This window comes from Vanessa cardui, chromosome 1 (genome assembly GCF_905220365.1).
Source record: "Vanessa cardui chromosome 1, ilVanCard2.1, whole genome shotgun sequence".
NCBI classification, from domain to species: Eukaryota; Metazoa; Arthropoda; class Insecta; order Lepidoptera; family Nymphalidae; genus Vanessa; species Vanessa cardui.
In genome coordinates this window covers 12397307-12418145 of record NC_061123.1, presented here as the reverse complement: position 1 = coordinate 12418145, position 20839 = coordinate 12397307, and the positions used below count along the sequence as shown (strand labels likewise).

Here is a 20839-nt window from a genome sequence, read left to right as displayed (position 1 = left end):
TAACGCGTTAATCGATCGTCTCTATTTATAAAACGTCATCTTATGATCATTTTTCAACATCAAGCCAGCTTCCAATCGGACACCATCTGTAATTTTTCACGCGTCAGACAGTTTATCTTTCCTTCGCCCACTAATCCTAGCCGAGTCTTTGAGATGTTGATCCCTGTGTAATTAATTTCGAGATTATCTTAATCAATGCGTTAATTACGCTGTTTGATTATTTAAATTAGAAATCGTTGACATTTGACTAAAATCCTTATTGAAAAAACATAAAAAATGCTATTTTTTTATATTGGTATTAATAATGCTGGTTAATGTTTTGCCAATAAGAAAAAAAAGTTTGATAACCACAGAGGAGAAAAGTAGGTATGTTGAAAAACAAATGTCCTTAATTTCAAAACATTATCGAGGATGATTTGCAAGTAAATTAGTTGCGTTGTAAATAGGTAATTGTAATAAAATGTCGTATGTACCATAATCGTTAAATGTAATGTGCGTCTGGTATGGTTCGTTCTACTCTACTTGGTAGGCATGCGGCCTTACTCACTGCAAAAACCGTAAAATCGCGCTTTCGATCCGGACCCTCCAGTTTCCACCTCTGATGATAGCCCAGTACGCTTGCGTACAAAATTACATATTAACAAGATGATTAATGTATTTGTGAATACTATATTATATGGGGAACAAATTTTGAATACAGATTCCATTATTTATAATAACTCTATATACATGTATTTTTACTGTTCTCAATATTTAAAAAAATATTATTGTCATGTTAAGAAAACAAGTATATAACTAAATTGTTTATTAAAATGGGAATTAAATATCAAATTCGGAGACATACAATTTAGTATTTGCATATATATTGTTAAGTTACCTTAAATAATAATACTAAAATAGTCTTTAATATCGACTGTAGTATTCCGTTGAAAAAGTATGGGCATATACAGACTTTATTATGAAGAAGTACTCAAAAGAGGTATGGTTAATAGGCTTTAACGAGATTTGCAACTTTCTTAATACGTTCAAGCTGAGCTCACTTTGTCGCAAGACTTGAAAATGTATGGAAATAATCTATACTCGATTACTACATGTCTTCAGAGATACCTTAACTACTTAAAAGCAAATACAAATGAAAAAATATTACAGACGTCCAAAATCAATCATCACCATAAATACATTTGAGCTCAAAACAAAACCTATCAATTTAAAAATAGTAAATCCATAGCACTTTACGACTTTAATAAACTTCGGCTGATTTATCATCGTCGAAATTAAAATGAGGTTAAATCAACGAATGTCATAAATTCGGAATATCAAATAGAGATTCGTAGTTAGTATTCATAAATCGAGGGAAGCCATTGATAAAGTGCCTCACTCTAGATCCATCTAGAACCGCAATTATCACGGGAGTATACCGTCTCATTGTTCGGAAGCAGGCAGATAGCACTTTACAAAACACTGGCTGCCTTCTCTCTATTTAGAATTATCCGGCTTGCGATGTTACTGCCGTTTTTGTTTCTCCACTTGGAAAAGATTGTGTCATTAGGAATGTTGTTTGAGTTTCTTGCAAGATTGTGAGTTTGCGGAATAAATATATATATATAAGAAATTGAACATTGTACGTTCTTTTAAATTTATTTTGATTCCATGTAAAAGTTGAGATATATTTAAATATGATCTGATCAACAAACAAAAGTATATCCTATTTGTATTGATATAAATGTTTAAAACAATACTTACCAGTTGACAAAAAATTGTTAAACAAATAAAAAAAATTCGAACCTCGATTTAATAGTAATTAAATTAAGGAATTAAAAGTACAAATCATTGAAATCATAAACATTTCAAATAAAGAAACGATTTATAACGAAAACACATCGAGAAACGCATAATTTAAATATCTTTTAGATTAATTAAAATCGACACACTGACCTCTGTCTTGTGTCAAAGCGTAGTAATACGTAGATACCAATTAAATGTACACGCACATTTCTGTCGCCTACATTTTCAATTACAAGCGATTGAATTTTGGTTACTTATAGCCAACTTCAGAAGAAGAGGGATGGGATATAGGTTTTGTTATCATTGCAGATTAAGTTTGATGACTTATGTTTTTTATTGGACAGGTCCTTTTATCGATAATTTCAAATCAAAATCAAACTTCACTTTATTCAAGTAGGTTTTGAATTATCATTTAGCAACTATTTTAAGTGAAGCTACCACCGGTTCGGAAAGTAGATTCTACCGAGAAAACTCAGTAATTACTCTTTTTCGATAAGTAAAAAATACAGTCACGTTAGTTAATTACAATTATATATGTATGTAATTTATCCTTCCTAGAAGTCTTAAAGTATTAATTCCATAATGTTTCCCCTTTTAAAGTAATAAACAATTGACGCTTATTTTAATCCATTGATATATAAATACATCTATAATTATCTGGAATAATACATATAAGATTGTATTTGACAACAATTAAAGTTCCAACCGAGTTTAAAATTATACACGAATCTGTTCGTCTGGTTGAATTATCTCAAGATATTGCGGTATCCAGTTCCGAGTTGGTTCCATTCAATCGGAAATTATAGCAAATTGGGCGTGGTTGGGAAAAGGAGACGTGATGGGTGTGAATTTGACAGGGGTTATTAATTATATCGCCTGTTCTGTTGTTATAGGGAAATTTAATCCTTTAGTCGTAAATGTTAGTCATAAAATCCATATAATAGTATAAATGTGAACTCTGTATGTCTGTCTGTCTTTTTTTCGCTCTTTCACGACCAAACCGCTGTACCGAATTTGGTATGTAGCAAATTTGAACTCCAAGCGAAACCGAGGGCGACGACGGTTACAAATATAGCATCACCAATAACAATTAACGGTACATAGTAAACGTTTATCAATTTTTGTAACTGTTTGCGGTATCCTCGGAAATAGTACATTATAACAAAACAATTCTATAATGGTTTGCATCATCATAACAATGAATAATTGTTTTTGTGACTTGTATTAAATATATTTCCACTAAACATAACTTATAAATATCATCGGGGAATTCCAGACGAAACAAGTACGATGTTATTTCAAAATATACTGCCTCCTCAACATTTTTATTAGTGGTCAATGTCCATAGTAAGTAAATTTTAATTTTTTGACAAAATGCTGATATTCTTCATTTAATTAAACATAACAAAAAAATATTTAAAAACAATTCGATATTAACGTATTAATAAGAAATAAGACAAATTAAACATTTACCTTCCAGTATCTCCTCACTATTTTTAGCTTTGAGATAGGTATTTAATTTGAACGTATATTTTTTCTTCTTCGACGTTGAGATAGATTTGATCTTTTTAATATTTGCTCAAACAAAAATAACAAATATATTTATCTGGATAGCTGTTAAAATTGAAACGTATGCTCTACCATTTTTAAAGGAGATTAAACGATGATGAATGAAAAACTAATTTCAATTGTCTTCCATAGGCATCTTTATATTTAACATCGCAATTTTACGACAAGGCTGTCTGGTCGATACAATCAGTCTTGGTCGAAAACTTTGCTCATTTGATGCCCAAGGAAAGACCTACTTCGTGAAACAAGTTTTTCAGCTTAACTCTCCAAAACTTTCCATTCAATATCGTTTAACTCAAAATTAGAATACAGTCGGTGCGAGAAGAAAATAATTTAAATTCGCTTAATGTGCCGTTTCTATACTTTGTTCATAATTTCTTAACATTTACATCTCTTACTTCTTTCCATAAAACGTCTGAACATTTAAGACCTTTAACTGTTTGGCTCTATGTTTTTGACACGGAGTTATTTTTACTACTTCCTGGGAACAATGTTATTAGGATGTGATCTGTCGATATGCCAAGTAAATTTTTACCTAACCCTCTTAGTAGTGTATAAAAGTATTTTTTTTTTATTTAGAGTAATTTGTTTTTAAGATGTCCTTTAAATTGACGAGGCGTACTCGCGAGAGTATCAGTACCGTTTTAAAATTTTTGACTTTTATTTTGAATAAAATTCAAGAAAAATCTTCATATTTGAGTTTGAGTCTGAGAGAGACCTTTGTGGTGGCTTGATGAATGATTGGATTTAGCAAAAATAAACTCTTAAACTCATGCTTTCTCCTAGGTCAACTACGAGTTTTGATGAATTGATTATATTCTATATAAATACATAAAGTTTTAGAGTTGTTTCAATCCTCTTATCTGAAATAATAAATGACATATTACCGTCTGAACTAAACACAACAAAGACAGTAAAATTATTCCCATTCAGTTAGTTTTCTGTGCACTTAACACTTGTTCAGACGCGATGCGGTGTTCTAGCTTGGTGATTTCATAGTATAATGATACGGCATTTATACGTAAAATTCTTGACATCATTCGCATTTTAGATTTTTCGGGGAGGATTAACAGAAATTGTAACTAAATATTTTCTTATATTTTTAGTATTCCATGTAAGTTAAGGAAATAGAGAGGCTTTATTATTATTATCGTAGTTTCTCCGTTTTCAATTGAAGATTTAGTTCGAGTGCCAAGCACATAAATCATTACTAAATTCCCTTTGACTCAATTAACTACGGCGCTACCTATATTAATGGTATAATTAAGAGTAAATAATGTTAGTGATGCTGATGTCAGGAGTATAAAAACTAATTATAATTACGTATTTTAAAATTGAGGCATATTATGTTACTTGAAAGCACAGAAATTAACCACAGACTTCTTTTAGCCACAATTCTAATCTTTATCGTTCATTAGCTAATGGTGCTTTTATATGGTGAATGTTTAATCTTACTTAAATAGTGATCCAATTAAGTGAAGAACAATGACCATGTGGTCGGTGATTTGGCTTACGTTTTGTGTTCTCTTAATTAACGTCGATGCTTCGATTTACGACGACGACTATGACTCGTTCACAAGGACCTACGATTACGCTACATCAGGTAAGTGCACGCAAATGACAGCGAACGCAAATGTTTTATTGTTAGGCAAAATACGCCTATACTGTTTGTTATGTACAAAGTTTATCGACCTCCGTGGTCGGGGGTCGATTTCTTATATTTCTATGTTGTCCTGGGTCTTGGTGTTTGTGGTACCGTCGTAACATCTGATTTTTCCATATCAAAAGTGCTCTAGCTACATACTTTGGGATCATAGTAGTATGTGATGTTGTCCAATATTTATTTATTATTATTATTTTGTCAAAGTGTGTGCATCACGTTTTCATATTACGAATTAATGATTCTACATGCAGTAGAAATTATTATCATATTTTAACATGATATATTTATTTTAAAAAAATTACCTGTTCAATATTCAGACCAAACACTTTTATTAGGTCAATGTTTTCTACGATTAAGTTCAATAATTTTTCTGCAATTTATTTATTTCAATTCTTTGCAAAAAATTTATTATCTGTGCCAAGTTTTGAGTTCGTCACGTTACGATACGACACGTCACTTAATCGGACAATCTATGCTGATTGAAACCACAGCTGTCCGAAACGTGTGATTGGAACTCCAAAGCTTAACCTAAATCCTGACAGGGCTTCAAAAGATTTCCTTAAATAAATGCCAACCGGCTATCTGCTTTGTTTAGTATATAGACAATATACTGATCAATTGTTTGAATAGTAGGTATTTTAATATTCTAAAACTGTAATAAGGAAACGATATTTTTACTCGTATTTTTACAAGATTTACGAAGTATTTACAAAGAACGAACTGTAAATGGTTTATTTAACATTTTTTATTTGTATGTGATGATGTCCTGAAAATAATCGTAGAATATGTATAAAAAATGGATAATAGCAGATTTTAATATATTTTTACTGAAGTAGATGCGTAATACTTAGTGGTAGGGCTTTGTGCAAGCCCACCTGTGTAGGTACTCATCAGATAATCTACCGCTAAACAACAGTACGCAGTATTGTTGTGTTCCGGTTTCAAGGGTGAGTGAGCCAGTGTAACTACAGGCACAAGGGATATTATCATAGCATCTTAGTGCCCAAGGTTGGTGGTACATTGACGATGTTAGAAATACTTAATATTTCTTACAGCTTCATTGTCTATGGGTGATCGTGACCACTTACCATCAGGTGGCCCATATGCTCGTCCGCCAACCTATTCTTAAAAAAAAAAGTTATAGCAAAACTATCTGTAACAGTGAGCTTAAAATATTCAGTTACGTTATTTTACGACTACACTAAAATGTTCTTAAACTTCTGAAATAAATAATCCTAAAGAGTAATATTAACATCAAAGTAATTAAGATCAGATCACACTTATGTTTCTCTGTTACCTAAATATTACTTTGTATTATTCTTGTCAAAACTTACATGTCTAAGTTATACTTGAAGAAAAGCGAGGAAGAAACACGTCGCTTGTTAAAGTTGTACACCAAAGAAGCGCTCCTCTTGTTCTACTCATACAAGTTGTAATGAACTCTTTACGTAGGTATGACTCGAAAAGTATTCCTTTGGTAAAATTTTAAGAATTTTAAGCAGTAATTTCAGAAAACACACCTAAACACTTATAATTACAGTATATGATGTATCACAATCAATAATTGCTGGGCTAAAGCCTCCTCTGTCTTTGAGGAAAAGGCTTAGAACATATTCCACCACGCTGTTCCAATGCGGCTTGGTGGAATACGCATGTGGCAGAATTTCGTTGAAATTAGTCACATGCAGATTTCCTCACGATGAGATGAATTATAAACACAAATTAAGCACATGAATATCATATATCAATGGTGCTTGCCTGGGTTTGAACCCGCAATCATCGGTTGAGATGCACACGTTCTAACCACTGGGCCATCTCGGCTCTTATATGATGTACGAGTAAGAATAATTAGGAAACGGATATTATATGGCAACATAATATGTAGAGAAGTTAATGACGTCGAATTACATGTTGTTACTTATTCGTGACGTCACGGATGTTCCATGCCTTCCGCCTAAGTTATGAATCTATCTACGATTGTTGTTGAAACTAATTAATGCTACAGAAATTACATACTAACTTTCGTTGTGATGTAATTATCTATAGTTTTAGAAAAGAACTTCAACGAAATTCAATATCAAACTACGGTTTTATCTATAATTTTAGAATTTTCTTTGAAAACTGAAATATGGCTCAAACATATTGCATATTTCTTGTGATCAGACAGAAATTTAAATGATTTTTTAGGGTTTCGTACATGCTGTTAAATTCTCTTCTAAAAATTTTATGTTTATTACTGCTTTTATTTTACTTATTGTTTAGATAGGTGATCAATTTGTTAATTTAATGTTATACTAGATTTACTCAGCCGATTGTGTTATACTTCGATTTAGTTGAAATTTTGCTTTATGCTTCGGTTGAGGACTATATGGGGGTTTTTTCTTTTAGTTGTAATATCATCAACCCTTCAAGCGAATCCAACTCGATTTCGATCGATTTTTTTTCGTCTAACTGTTTCACTGTGTTAAAAATTACTGCTCAACCGTGGCAGAAGGCAGTGTGATGTCATATCGTATATTCCTAACTAGCGGGTTAAAGAAAAATGTATATTTTAAAATCGATAAATCAAGCGACTAGCCCGTTAATACTTACAAGCAAATTCAAAATGTTCAACTTTTTCAACCTAAAATAGACTTGTATAGATAGTATGTCATTGAGACATTTATTCGTCCAAACTATAGTTAGAAAGCACTACAAAGCATGCTATGTTAAAGTACGCTTCAACGCTGCCAGTCACTCGGGTAACGAATGCACTCGTTGGCATTGCCTTGAGAGGATGGCCCAGTAATACAATTTCTCTCAACTTCGAAGCTACAGCCATCTTGGGGACAATTTGGCCTAATACTTGCATCCCGTTTCAACATTGTTCAGAATATTCGAGAGAATACAAACGGGTTTCGGTTAATTGGTATGAGATTAGATTGCCACTATTCGACAAAATATATTTATTTAATTAAAATAACATTCATATTGGAAATTAAACCTATATTTATTTTAGGAACAGGACTTGAATGTTTGCTCTTTTTAGAATTAAATAAACATCACTGCGTATTATTTATCCTGAGTAGATAATTTAGCACAACGCCTACTTCCAAAAAACTGTGCTTAAATATTTCGATTTTTGCTACACAGATATACTAGAGTCAGTTTCTAATTAGTCTTTAAACTTCATTATTTTTTTTTTAAATATATCAAGTACGTACAAAAAATATTTGATTTAGGTCACGCCGTTGTTCGGCTTCACGTTAATTAGATCTTATTTAAAACTAAGATAATTATAACCTTGTTGTAATTATTTGTCTTACTTCAGCGTAATCCTTGACCTAGTCAAAGTTAAATAATAACCGTAGATTAAAAATAGTAATTGGTAAAAACCTTTTTGATAAAATTAGCTTTCGAGTATAAAAACTTCATAACATCGTCATCAATCATCTTCAACAGCCTATAAATTTTCCATTGCAGGACTAAGGCCTGCTCTCCCTTTGAAAGGGTGGTATGCAACCCGTATTAGCGTGGAATATGCTCCAAACCATGATGAATGCACATGAGGCAGAATTTCGTTGTAATTAGTCACATGCAGATTTCCTCACGATTTTCCTTCACTGCTGAGCACGAGATGAATTATAAATACAAAATTAAGCACATGAAAATTCAGTGGTGCTTACCTGAGCTTGAACCCGCAATCATCGGTTAAGATGCGCGCGTCCTAACCACTGGGCCATCTCGGCTCTAACACAGTTTTATTAAACGTTATCTATGCCTGTGCATCTATGTGTGTAAATAAGTACGTTGGACTTTATATACGTGACGTCATCAAACTGTCAATATAAACCATTTCTCGGTTCCCGGGCAACCGAGAAGTGGATAATAACGTCAATGGTTATCGCAAAACTGGTATGGATGCCTCGAGCAATTTCGCGAAGGCAATTTTTGTTGCTACTTCACGTCAAAGTGATTCCATCTAGCGGAAAGACGTCGTAGGGTCTTGAGGGTGAACTGAGATGTGTGATCTGAAACTAATCTATAAGTTGAAGTTTTATTACCTTTACGAAACTATTTTTGTCACGTAAAACAACTAGGTATTTTAGTTTATTATTAAGATAAATCGTTTATTTTTTATTTAATAGTTACATTATCATCCTATTAATAACGTTATACTAGATTGACTAAGCGGGTTTGACATTATTTTACTATCTCATTTCCTGCGCGAATATTACATACTTTGAATGAATAAAATATGTATAAAGAAATGCTAAAATCGAATATATATGCTCGACTACTAATGGAAATAACAAGGTTCCACAGACAAATAAATGAATAGATCTGGCATTTATAAAATGAACAAATATAAGAGATAATCTCATCCCTACTCTATTAATAATTCATTTAGTGTCAGTTCTAACAGATTGTGTGCCTGCATTGCGACCAGTGAAGGTATTTACCATTCTGATAATGGGACCCTATATCCGAGGGATTAATTAACCGTACACTATCTCTAATCTCCTTGTTCTATTGGTAGAGCTTAAATGGATAACTAAGCTTACTTATTTGATGTGACTGCGAAGTATTATATACCTACATTTATTTTTATTTAAATAATAAAAATAATCTATGGTACATTAAGGAGAATATTCTGATGCAAATTTAAATCTATCAAGCATTTGTGTTTCAAGTATCAAAGAAGCCAGCTGAGTCACTAAGCTTTTTAATATTATAGGTTTTTTCTCATAAGGTACGATACAAAATAACAATAAATAGAAATAATAAAAATATTAATCAGTTGCGCACTCTGGAGTCCAACTTATTTGATCAATAGTATGAAAGAACATAAGCGATTTGTTTACCTTTAAAAATGATATGTAAACTATATTGTAGCTAGTTTTATTTTCTCTATAACTATAAAGTGAAAATAAAAATGAACTACACCTTTCGTGCAAATGTTTAGCAAGACAACGAATGACTTCAAATCCTGAAATTGCCTAGAGACGGTTCCAGAAAACGTTTACGCAGTCACCATAGCGTGATATTATTTACAATCCAACCAGCTCCTCCTCGTAACTTAATCCGCGTTAAACGTCACTGCTACACTATTATACATAGAGGCGGCTCTATGTACCGTGAAGTTGTATATGCTACCTTAATAATCGAGGTATCTGTCAGCTTAGATCAATCTATAAACCAACAATCATTCGTAGATCCTACGTGTCCTAACATAGAATAAAATAACAGATTAATTTAATGTGAATAAACTTGAGCAAAGAATTGGTGGTAGAGATTAGTGCAAGCACGTTTGAAGCCGCCTAGTCATCATATAATTTATCACCAAGCGGAAAGCTTAGTGTTGCTTGTTTCAGTTTGAAGGATGATTGAGTCAATGCATCTACAGGCATAAGAGACATAACATCTTAAGTTGGTAACATTGGCAATATAAGGCATTGGTTAAAAATTCTTACGGCACAAATGTCTGTAGGCAAGGCTAAACGCTTACCATCAGATAACCCGTCTACCTGCCTACGAAACGTACTGATCTTATCCAGTCAGCAAAATATGAAGTTGCTCCTTTAACAGTAAAGTTTTATAATTACGGACTAGATTTAATTGGGTTTAGTAAAGAGGCTCTAGAGTAACTTGAATATCAGGTTTTATAACGATCTAACTAATTAGTTCAATGAAATTTATTATATAGATGTATTTGAATGCGGTATTTGACTATGTTATTTAACGGAGTGTAGCTACCTACGTAATCCATATTGAGACTGAGTGCTTTATTAATGTTTTACGTTACACATAGCTGCGATGGACGCCCATATACTTTGTATCTGATATGGATTTATAGTCTGTGACCTCTTTTTTATTTTGTAGGGCTTTAACGTAAAGTAAAAATGGCTTATAAGTTCCAAATTAAAAAAAAAACTTATATTATTTATTTTTACACTAACAAAAACACTGCTAATTTTTGGCCTCCGGTCTGTTACTGAGAAACGTAATATTTTGTTATTGCTTCGTACCGAAATATGATAAACATAAATAAGTATAAATTTTGCATGTTTTACTTGCCTACCTATAAATCTATTTAAATAAGGGTATTTTACGTGGCCACCTACAATTGTGTATATCTTTATTTGTTTATATAACTACCGACCCGCCCCGGCTTCGCACGACTGCAATGCTGATACTAAATATACTATAGAATGTCTTAAGTACTATACAATGTTCACTTTTTCTGAATTGTTCAATTTTCAGTCATTCTGTACTATATTATGCATGTATTACATATAAACATTTCTCTTGAATCTATTTATCTTATAAAAAAAGACCGCTTTTAAATATGTTGTGTAATTTTAAACATCTAAAGCAGTAGTTCCCAAACTTATTTTTCTTATGGACCACTTTCAAAATTTTATTGGTTTCGGTGGACCCACTGCTGCTTCATTTCTACCACATTCTTAAAGTCGCCAAAAAATAAAAATTGTGTCGCTTCTGAGTTCTGTCCCTATATTCCGATAGGTAAAATAAAAACGAAAAATAGTACATTTTCTAACACTTTACTTATTATGGTAAAAGAATAAAATTACAAGAAAAAAATAATAAGGTAATATAACTATGCTTACATTTTTGCTCTTTACTATCAAAAGCAAATAAATTTTCGTGGACCCACATTAACATTTTATGGACCCCCATTTTTTATTCACGTCTACGTAGACCCCATCATGTCTACCGTGAACCCCTGGGGGTCCACCTAGACCACTTTGAGAATCACTGATCTAAAGCATACATACATAGGGACAGACAGCGGTAAGCGACTTTGTTTTATACAATGTAATGATTGTTAATATGACAAGGGTGTAAAATTATTTCCTATAGCATTTTAATATGAAATTAGCCCAGATCTCTATATACGTTCGCCGAACGTAAACGAAGGACGTTCTTGTCGGAGATTCGGTTAATTAAATTTGTCTAGGCATACGAAGTTGATTCGGACCGTTTGCAACGTGTTTCATCACTACGGCTTAACTTAATACCAGTTGAGTCTATTATATTATTACGTGTAATCTTAGATAGGTTTAACGAATATGTTTTATCTATTATACAGGGTGTGTTATTATTAACACATACTATATAATTACTGACATATAAAAGAATGACTATAAAAGTGAGGAAGTACTTATCAAGACCAAGCCATGTAGCGAAGAATGTACTCGAAATACTTACTTTTTATATTAATAAATTAAAAGACAAGAAGTGATATCGTCATGTCAACGTTTGGAAAAATGGTAAAATATATAAATGTCAATATAAACGTTATTTGTATGATACCAAAATCAAAATATGCTGTATTCAAGTATGCTTTTACAAGCACTATTCAATCTTCATTTAACAAACCTTAATTAACGAATATACCACCTATTCGAAATGCAGATTGTACCGAGAAGAAACGCAGTATGTTTCTCAGTATTTACTCTAATGTTAAATAAATACAATTACATATGTATAATGTATATTATACATCCTGCCTGGAAATCGACAAGTAGTCGCTCCACGATTTTAACATCTATATAATTTTGTATTGAATTAAATAACTATAATAATATAACTTTCACATTGTGCACACCATGTGGGAATAAGAAAAAGATGATTTATATATTAGGTGAAATATTACATAGGGCGAAACCAATGCAATACATAATTTTTTATATTAGGTATTATTATTAAAGTTTCAGGTTAATTAATTAATTAATAATTTACGCTCTAGAATACATCAAAACATCTCTATAGTGTCGACTCGAATTGCGCTCATATTTACGCTTTTATTATGCTATAAATATATGACATATATATAAACATATATTACTCTCTGTGATTAGTTAAACAATGCTCTGTCCTTTTCTTTCAAATATTAAATCAATGAGAGAAAAAACTATATAAGTAACGTATTTTATATCTACAAAAAATATATTGTGAAAATTCTATAACAATATGTAGGTATATATTTATAGTCGCATACTTTATTTTTCACATTGGGTTCGCTCAATCGCTTAAGTAATTAATTACTAGCACTTTAGACTAATTTGAAGCTTTGTTTAGATAGCTCGAAATATTGAATTGAATTACCTTAAAATATCTGTTGCTCTATTTATATATTTCCATATATGTTGCATAGAGTACAAAATATATAACATGAACTGGATAAAAGCACTTTGGCTTACAGTCGAGAATGTTCGGCTGTTACTTGAATGTATGGATAGGTTGGGTTAGCTGTTGGATTTAATGATGTGTAAATTGGTTAACTATCAAATAACTTTATATTTGTAGGTATTATTTACATCTATATATAGAAAAGCGGGATGGTCCAGTGGTAAGAACGCGTTCATCTTAACCGATGTTGCGGGTTCAAACCCAGGAAAGTACCGCTGATACATGTGCTTAATTTGTCTTTATAATTCATCTCGTGCTCAGCGGTGAAAGAAAACATCGTGAGGAAACCTGCGTGACAAATTTCATAGAAATTCTGCCACGTGTTTATTCCACCAACCCGCATTGGAACAGCGTGGTGGAATATCTTCCAAACCTTCTCCTCAAAGGGAGAGGTGGCCTTTAGCCCAGCAGTGGGAATTTACAGGCTGTTGTTGTATATAGAAAAGCGAAATACTACTCAATAATTAATCACAAAACCATAGAAACTATAACATCTACAAACTTGAAATTCACTAGGTCCCTTATAGATATCCGCTAAGAACGGGTTTCACAATTCCAACCCCTGAATAAATTGGAGGTTAAGATTTTATGGTTTTTAATTTTTGCGCAAAATATCAGAAATATTCGGACGTTTTCTTAAATTCAAGAAGAATACACATTCACACCACAAAGCCTGAAAGTTAAGTTTCAGTTAGTATGGGTGTTAAATACCGATTCAAAAGAGCTTATAAAAGCCTCCTTGAAAAAAGTATATTTTGATTTTGATTGACTCAAAAAGCACGTAAGCACTCAAAGCATAATATAATGTAGATACATTTTCTATCTATTTATTTCTTTCTTTTTTGGTTGTGTTTTGGAACATAGCCATTGAATTGATTAAAACTTTGCCTTTGAGAAAATTAAAACAATTAGTTTACCTCAGTCGTAAATATTCTACTATTAACACGTTGCATCCTGGTTTCTATTCATTTAAAGATTTATAAAACGGATACAGGCCGAGTGTACCCGGTGAATACATCGCGTGATTTTGACGAAAGATCGCTGGTTAAATCTGGGTAAGCACTAGACTTTAATGAGCTTGTAATCATCTCGCGCACGGAGCGGCGTAGTGAAATAAGCTCAAAGATTCTTGAGATGAAAGGAAGCCTTTTCCCAGGCGTGGGACGTTCACATGGGTTAGTATTCTGAACACAGAAAATGTTCAACAAAGAAGTATTCCGTTGAATTAAATACAAAACATTCTAAAGTTAAATAGTCACGTTTCTAATTAATTAATCCCCAATTTACGAGAGCAGGAAACCCGATCACGCTAAAAGTTAATTTGCATACAAGATGATAAGCTGAGCTCGAAACACAGATTAACAGTAGAACTTGACACTACATTGTATTTTGGATAATCTACGTAGAATATATATAAGAATTCTTGCCATATATATAAACTAATATTATAAATTTGAAAGTAACTCTGCCTGTCTGTCTCGCTCTTTTACTGCTAAGACGCTGAACCTAATTTGAAAACCAAAAAAGGACATGCGCTACTTTTTTGCATAAGACACAACAATCAACAACCTAAAACGCTAGCGAAGCCGCGAGCGACTACTAGTTCCTTATATTATAAATAAAAGAATATAACACAGCAATATCTTACGTTTAGAAATTCAGTCATTCCCATAACATATTCCAGTGGATTACCCGTGCGTAGTTATAAAGGCAGATTTTTATTACTCGCCGGTTTAAATCCCATAGCAAATGAGGGTAAGTAAGTATATGAAAAATTCAGCAACTCCCCCGTTGAACGGGGAGAGTATGTTTCCACTTCACGTAAGTCCAGATATAGAAACTTATATTCGTCCATTATGTAGAAACTACGTCATAAGATATTTCGTTTATTTTTTTATTGATTTAAAGAAATGATTGCCGATTGTAGTATTGTATGTTCGATGATATGAATTGGGTCACAATTTAAAAACTGCAAAAGTAATTGAAACCCAACTAGAGCAGTGTAGTCAATAAAACTATATTATTTGGAATAATCTTCTAAAAATCCTCTTTTGTTCAAAATAGTATAAAATTGGGTAAATAAAAAATGTCTACGGTGTTCTTAACAATCAGTATTAAAGTTGTGTTATAATGATTATACGGCTAATAAAAAATAATTATGTTAAGCGTTTAAAGTGTAAACGCTTACCTTAATTATATTTGCTTGTGTTATTAAATAGTTTATCATAGTAATAATTATAAATGCGAAAGATGGGATGGTTGGATGTTTGTTAGTCACGCCAGAATTCCTGAACGGAACTGAAAGAAATTTGGCACATTGGAATAGCACATTACCTATACATGCCCTTGATATCGTACAACGCGGGCGAAGCCACTTGCAAAAACTAGTTCATATATTATGATTTAGCAATTCAACGAATTGTTTGTATAACAATCTTTATCGTAATTTAATTCGAAATAAATATTTTATTAATAGGTCAAGAACAAGAACATTATCCTTGGTAATAACAAAAGCTAGAAATGTAAAATAATAAGGTTTCACGATGTTTATCGATATATATATCGTATATTATAATACATGAAAATAAATACCTTGATATAACAAAAACAGAAATTCTACACAGAATTTTGATCTGTATATTTTATGCGAACAACGCGTTATACGATATAGCAATCTCTGGTGGTATACTCGAATTTATTACGCGGGTTTCTGTAAAAGAGCTACGCAGTAGGAGCTTCAGTTATATTATTCGGAGGGTATACGTTTTGCTTACAAATTGCTCGGCGGTGCGTGCGAATCGCTCGAAGATAAAGCGCTTGATATTATTCTATGTTAAAAGTCAATGACCTACTTTTTTATTTAATTACAGAGACACGAACCTGCACGTCGTCCGAATTTCGATGCAAAACTGGACGATGCGTGCCGCTGTCTTGGCGTTGCGATAATGAAAAGGACTGCTCCGACGGTTCTGACGAGGAACCCGGCACTTGTAGTAAGTTAACATTTAATTAATTTATTAATTATATGTTATATTCTTACATTATTTGTTTAAGGATTTGTTTCAAACATATCTTACGAATTTAAAAAGTAAATGCCTACACAATCGATACAGAAACCTCTTTATATTGGTATTCAAACGAATGCACAAATAAGGAAGCTTCGAAAATAAACATTCCCGATTTAGCATTGTGTTCTTTTCGTAAGTCTTGAGTTGAGAGATTACATTATTCTCGTAATATTCGACAAATAAACAACACAGAAAACGATTTGTTTAAGCATCGAGCACAAATAAATAGCATCGCAAAGAATTTTGAATTGATGTTATACGAAAATATTTTTTAACTAAAATTTCATAGTAGTTACATTTTATTATTCCCCGAAAAATAATTATCTAGCGATTTATGGAGAAAGTTTGAAGGTAGCACGTTGTCCTTAGCGGGGCTTCCGATGTGGATTAAAATCTTAATTACGGTTCAGAAGTTTCCCGGATTAATATTATATAATCTTTGCCCTTTCCGCCGCCTTCTTTCGGTTATGAATTGTGAATTGGTTTTCCGTTTGACTACATCGATCTCTTTCTACCACCACTTCGTTAACCAGACTAGTCTGGAAGTAAGGAAGTTAATTAAACCAAGTCAATCTATTGAGTGGATTTAGTTAACTTGAAAACTTGCTTAGTGGTACGTGGTCCGCCTGAGAAGATACCAGCCACTCATAACATACTTTTTCATCACCTTATTTTGGTTCAGGTTGAAAAATAACTGAGCCAGTGTAACTACAGGCACATGCGATATAACACTTTGGTTTCCAAAGGTAGATGCTTAATATTTCTTGCAGTTTTGACATCCATGTCCGTCTCCCACACTAATCTGAATATAATCAGTAATATGGAAATAAAATTCAATTTTGTCAAGTGACACGCCGTCAAACGGGAGCGGAACATAAAATGTATGTAGCGTTTAAGGTTTTATTTCAGTAAGAGTCGTTGGGACCCGTGCCCGCAACTTTGTCCACTTAGCTTTCCTTAAAGTCGACCCAACATAATGGAAAATCCTGTTATGTGTGCTTGGGCACGTAATGTTTTGTAGTCATATGCTATAAAAATAAATAAAAATCGACGCTACATTTGATACCCCTATAAATATAACCGATTAACTTACATTCCTTTACACACACATAGATATTATTTCACAGAATTTTTGTTTGTCGTATTTGGAAATACAGTAAATTAATTAGTGTTGGTACCCAGTACATTTGTTCAGACTACTTTTAATAAAATTGATCACATTTTTTTTCATTTTAGTTTAAAACAAAACTATCAATAAAAGTTTAATATATAACTTACATGTGTGATAATTTATTTAAATATATACTTTAGTTACATCGTAATGTTGGAAACCCCTCAGTTTGTTTAATTTGCTAGAAGCGACGTGGAGCAACGTTATATTTGAAATAACACACAGTTAACGCCATTAATTACGTTAGTCTTCGTAATTACTGTGAGCGTTCAATACAATTTATGTTGATCTTTTGATATATTATATTTATACATCGAGAATTTCAGCAATATTAGACGAAGACATTATATAGACTCACATGAAACATGTCTACGTTTAAATCGAAAAACATTCTTGGTCGTCATGAAACCTGCTTCCAACTCATGTTTATCCCGCATTTTTACGATAACAGTTGCGTGGTTTCATGACAATTATATGAATACAATAGATATTGTATATTTTCATTGTAATAAAAAACAACATTATGGTTAGAATTGAAGATTTTTTTTCTCGTGTATTATAGTAAAATGATATTCATAATGTTTTCTGAAATGTATTCGAGATATAAACACCAGTTTTATATGCAGCCTCAAAACGAACATGTTCCGAACATAATTTCTTATGTGGAAACGGCTTCTGCATACCCGGAGCCTGGTTTTGCGATAACACACCAGATTGTCCAGACGGATCTGACGAACACAACTGTGGTAAGACACACTCGGATAGGCATGGCAGGCATGGATACGCATCTCATCACTGGCTTCGAGAATCTTCAATAAACTGCTTGGAATTATAATACCGTTGGGGTATTATACTATCGGTCGGGATCATATCTTCAATTGACGCTTTTGTATATTGCATGGACAACGCTAGGTTTCATTTAATTGGTCAAAATTAAAAAGTATTTATTTCAAATTTAGAACGGTAGTTGACGGTAGCTGACGTCATATTTATGTGATTGTTACATAACTATAATTTTGGATAGAATAAACAGATGAAAATATATTCTGTATTGGTAATAAAAGTTTAGTGAAGGGTGATGCAATTAAATTTTAATCCACCACAAACAGCAAAACGGAAGTCAAATTGAGGGATCGTAAACTCACTTTAGAACCCTTAACATTTACTTCGCCCACTACGAACTTTATGAAATATTATTCGGCGTAGAAAAAGTAAATGTTGAAATTTAATTAAGGTTAAGTTGCTTTACGACTTGACAGACTCTTGAAACGACGTCGGTAATTATAATTAAGATGTTATTGCGTTAAATCTATGTCATATTAAATACACAAAGTCTAATTAGGATTGTTTATTATTCACAATACGCAATCAAGTCGCGGCTACAAATCTTGTAATATCGTCTCTGAAATATAACACGTATTTCCTGTTCATAGGTATGTATTCGTACGTGATCGTGGAATAAACCTCAACCCCGTGCGTACTTAAATGGTTATTAGTCGATGCGTAGTAAACATTTGAGAGACTCAAACAAGAGCATCATTATGTTTGTATGAGGGCGATGGAGTTGTCATAGGTACTTGTTCAATTGCTACATAAGTTGCATGGCTTGAATTGGCAGAAGTGGAGGCGTGCGGTCCTGAAGAGTTCACGTGCAGGGGAAAACGAGGGGAATGCGTGCCTCTCACGTGGATGTGTGACGACAATGTCGATTGCTCCGATGGGTCCGATGAAAAAGCATGCAGTAAGGGTATATTCATTCATATACTAACAAAATTAACATTTATTTTCATATGCAAATATAACGTCACATAAATAATCTCATCAACGCTTTGATATGTGGAATGTTTGCATGATATCATTATGAAAATTAATTATAAGTTTGTCGACAATTGTACAGGTTTAAATAACGTTTTATACATTAAATACTGCTTTTAAAGATTAGAAAAGACGCTGAAAATGTTCGAAGCGAGTAATAACAAGTTGAACCTCCCTAAATTTAATTCAGGGACGTTCAACTTGCGACAGGGGTGTTAAACCTGCTTCCACCGTCATATTACATCGTTCGATCAAAGATGTTTACTTTCTCGGCCGCAATAAATTTTCTTGAGGATAAAGTTACATATATTCCACTATATAAACATAGCTAACACATATTGGGCTGGCTTGGATGAGTAATATTAATGCTTAATTACAAAAACAATAGGTCTATGTTTAATATTTTTGTAAATAGTTTTTATAAAATATTTTATTGTGTTCCTGAATTCATAGAAATTAAACCTAGATGAGCGCAAAGTGGGCAAATAATAGAACAACGATTTATATTATACAATAGATTATTAGATCTTATTTGCATATTTGACACCAAAGTAGCTCGCTGAATATAAATCATTATAGTTGTTATGTTCTTTTTAGTTCAGCTCTTAAATAATTGAAAGAATGTCTGAGAAATGTAGTTATTTTCTCAGCCATACTATGTCAAGTTTAAAATAATAACGCCGGTACTAAGCCGAGAATGACTATAAAGATATTATAAATTGCTTCAGACAGCTTCAGTTTGTTTGCGAAAGGAATTTAATTAAACATTGCACAAAACGTGTACTATTAAAATAGTCGGGTAATTTTTCTAGAAACTAAAGAGGTTTAGGATTCATTAATTAATAAAAGTCATTATAGTTCTTTAGGTATTAATATAACGGGCATAAAGGTCACTCAGTGTGGTCGAAAACACTATTGCAGCTATTTTTTGCGTTTTCTCATTACACCGTTCTCAGTTAATTCTTATTTTTCCTTCATTACTTGGCCACTTAAAGCTTGTCTGAGGAATGTTTTAATAATGCTTGCACCATTTTACTCTGTACCTACTCTCTTTTAATTATTTGTTTTGCAATAACATTCTTTTTCATTGTTGGTTAGAATTTTGAATGTGTTACTGATTATACAATATTATTTGACGTAATTAATTTTTGTGTAGATGAGACGTGCCGATCAGATGAATTTACTTGTGGAAATGGAAAATGCATACAGCACCGGTGGGTCTGTGATGGTGATGATGACTGTGGTGATGGTAGCGATGAAGTAAAATGCCCAGCACCAACTTGCCAACCTCATAGTCACTTCTCGTGCGCTGACGGACATTGTGTGACCGCTAGATGGCGGTGTGATGGTGACATAGACTGTCCCGATGGAAGTGATGAAATGGTATGTAATTTAATAAATATATAAGTATTTAAATAATAAGTAATAAAGAAACAACTTTTAAATTACCCACGGCTGGATACATGTTCAACTTCATACAGATACAGTTTGGAGATTTACGTACAGACATTTCGTATTACAAATATATGTATACTGAAAAAGTTTGACAATTCTATCATTAATTATATGAAT

The 20839-nt window shown here is 32.5% G+C and overlaps 1 protein-coding gene across 11 annotated transcripts in view; it reads left to right on the top strand.

The window, feature by feature from the left end:
• The window catches only part of LOC124544197 (low-density lipoprotein receptor-like), a 234395-nt gene that overhangs the window by 192461 nt on the left and 21095 nt on the right, over positions 1–20839 (top strand). For 4 of the 11 annotated variants that reach the window (XR_006967523.1, XM_047122677.1, XM_047122660.1 and 1 more), the window contains exons 3-5: positions 16084–16206; positions 19071–19193; positions 20424–20650. Coding sequence is in view for 10 of the 11 variants with exons in the window: in XM_047122677.1 (XP_046978633.1) it covers positions 16084–16206; positions 19071–19193; positions 20424–20650 (473 nt within the window). In the remaining variant the exon portion in view is untranslated. Of the gene's footprint in view, positions 1–4743; positions 4958–16083; positions 16207–18078; positions 18199–19070; positions 19194–20423; positions 20651–20839 lie in introns of all 11 variants that reach the window. The other 7 variants (XM_047122702.1, XM_047122689.1, XM_047122681.1 and 4 more) reach the window with 5 other exon arrangements.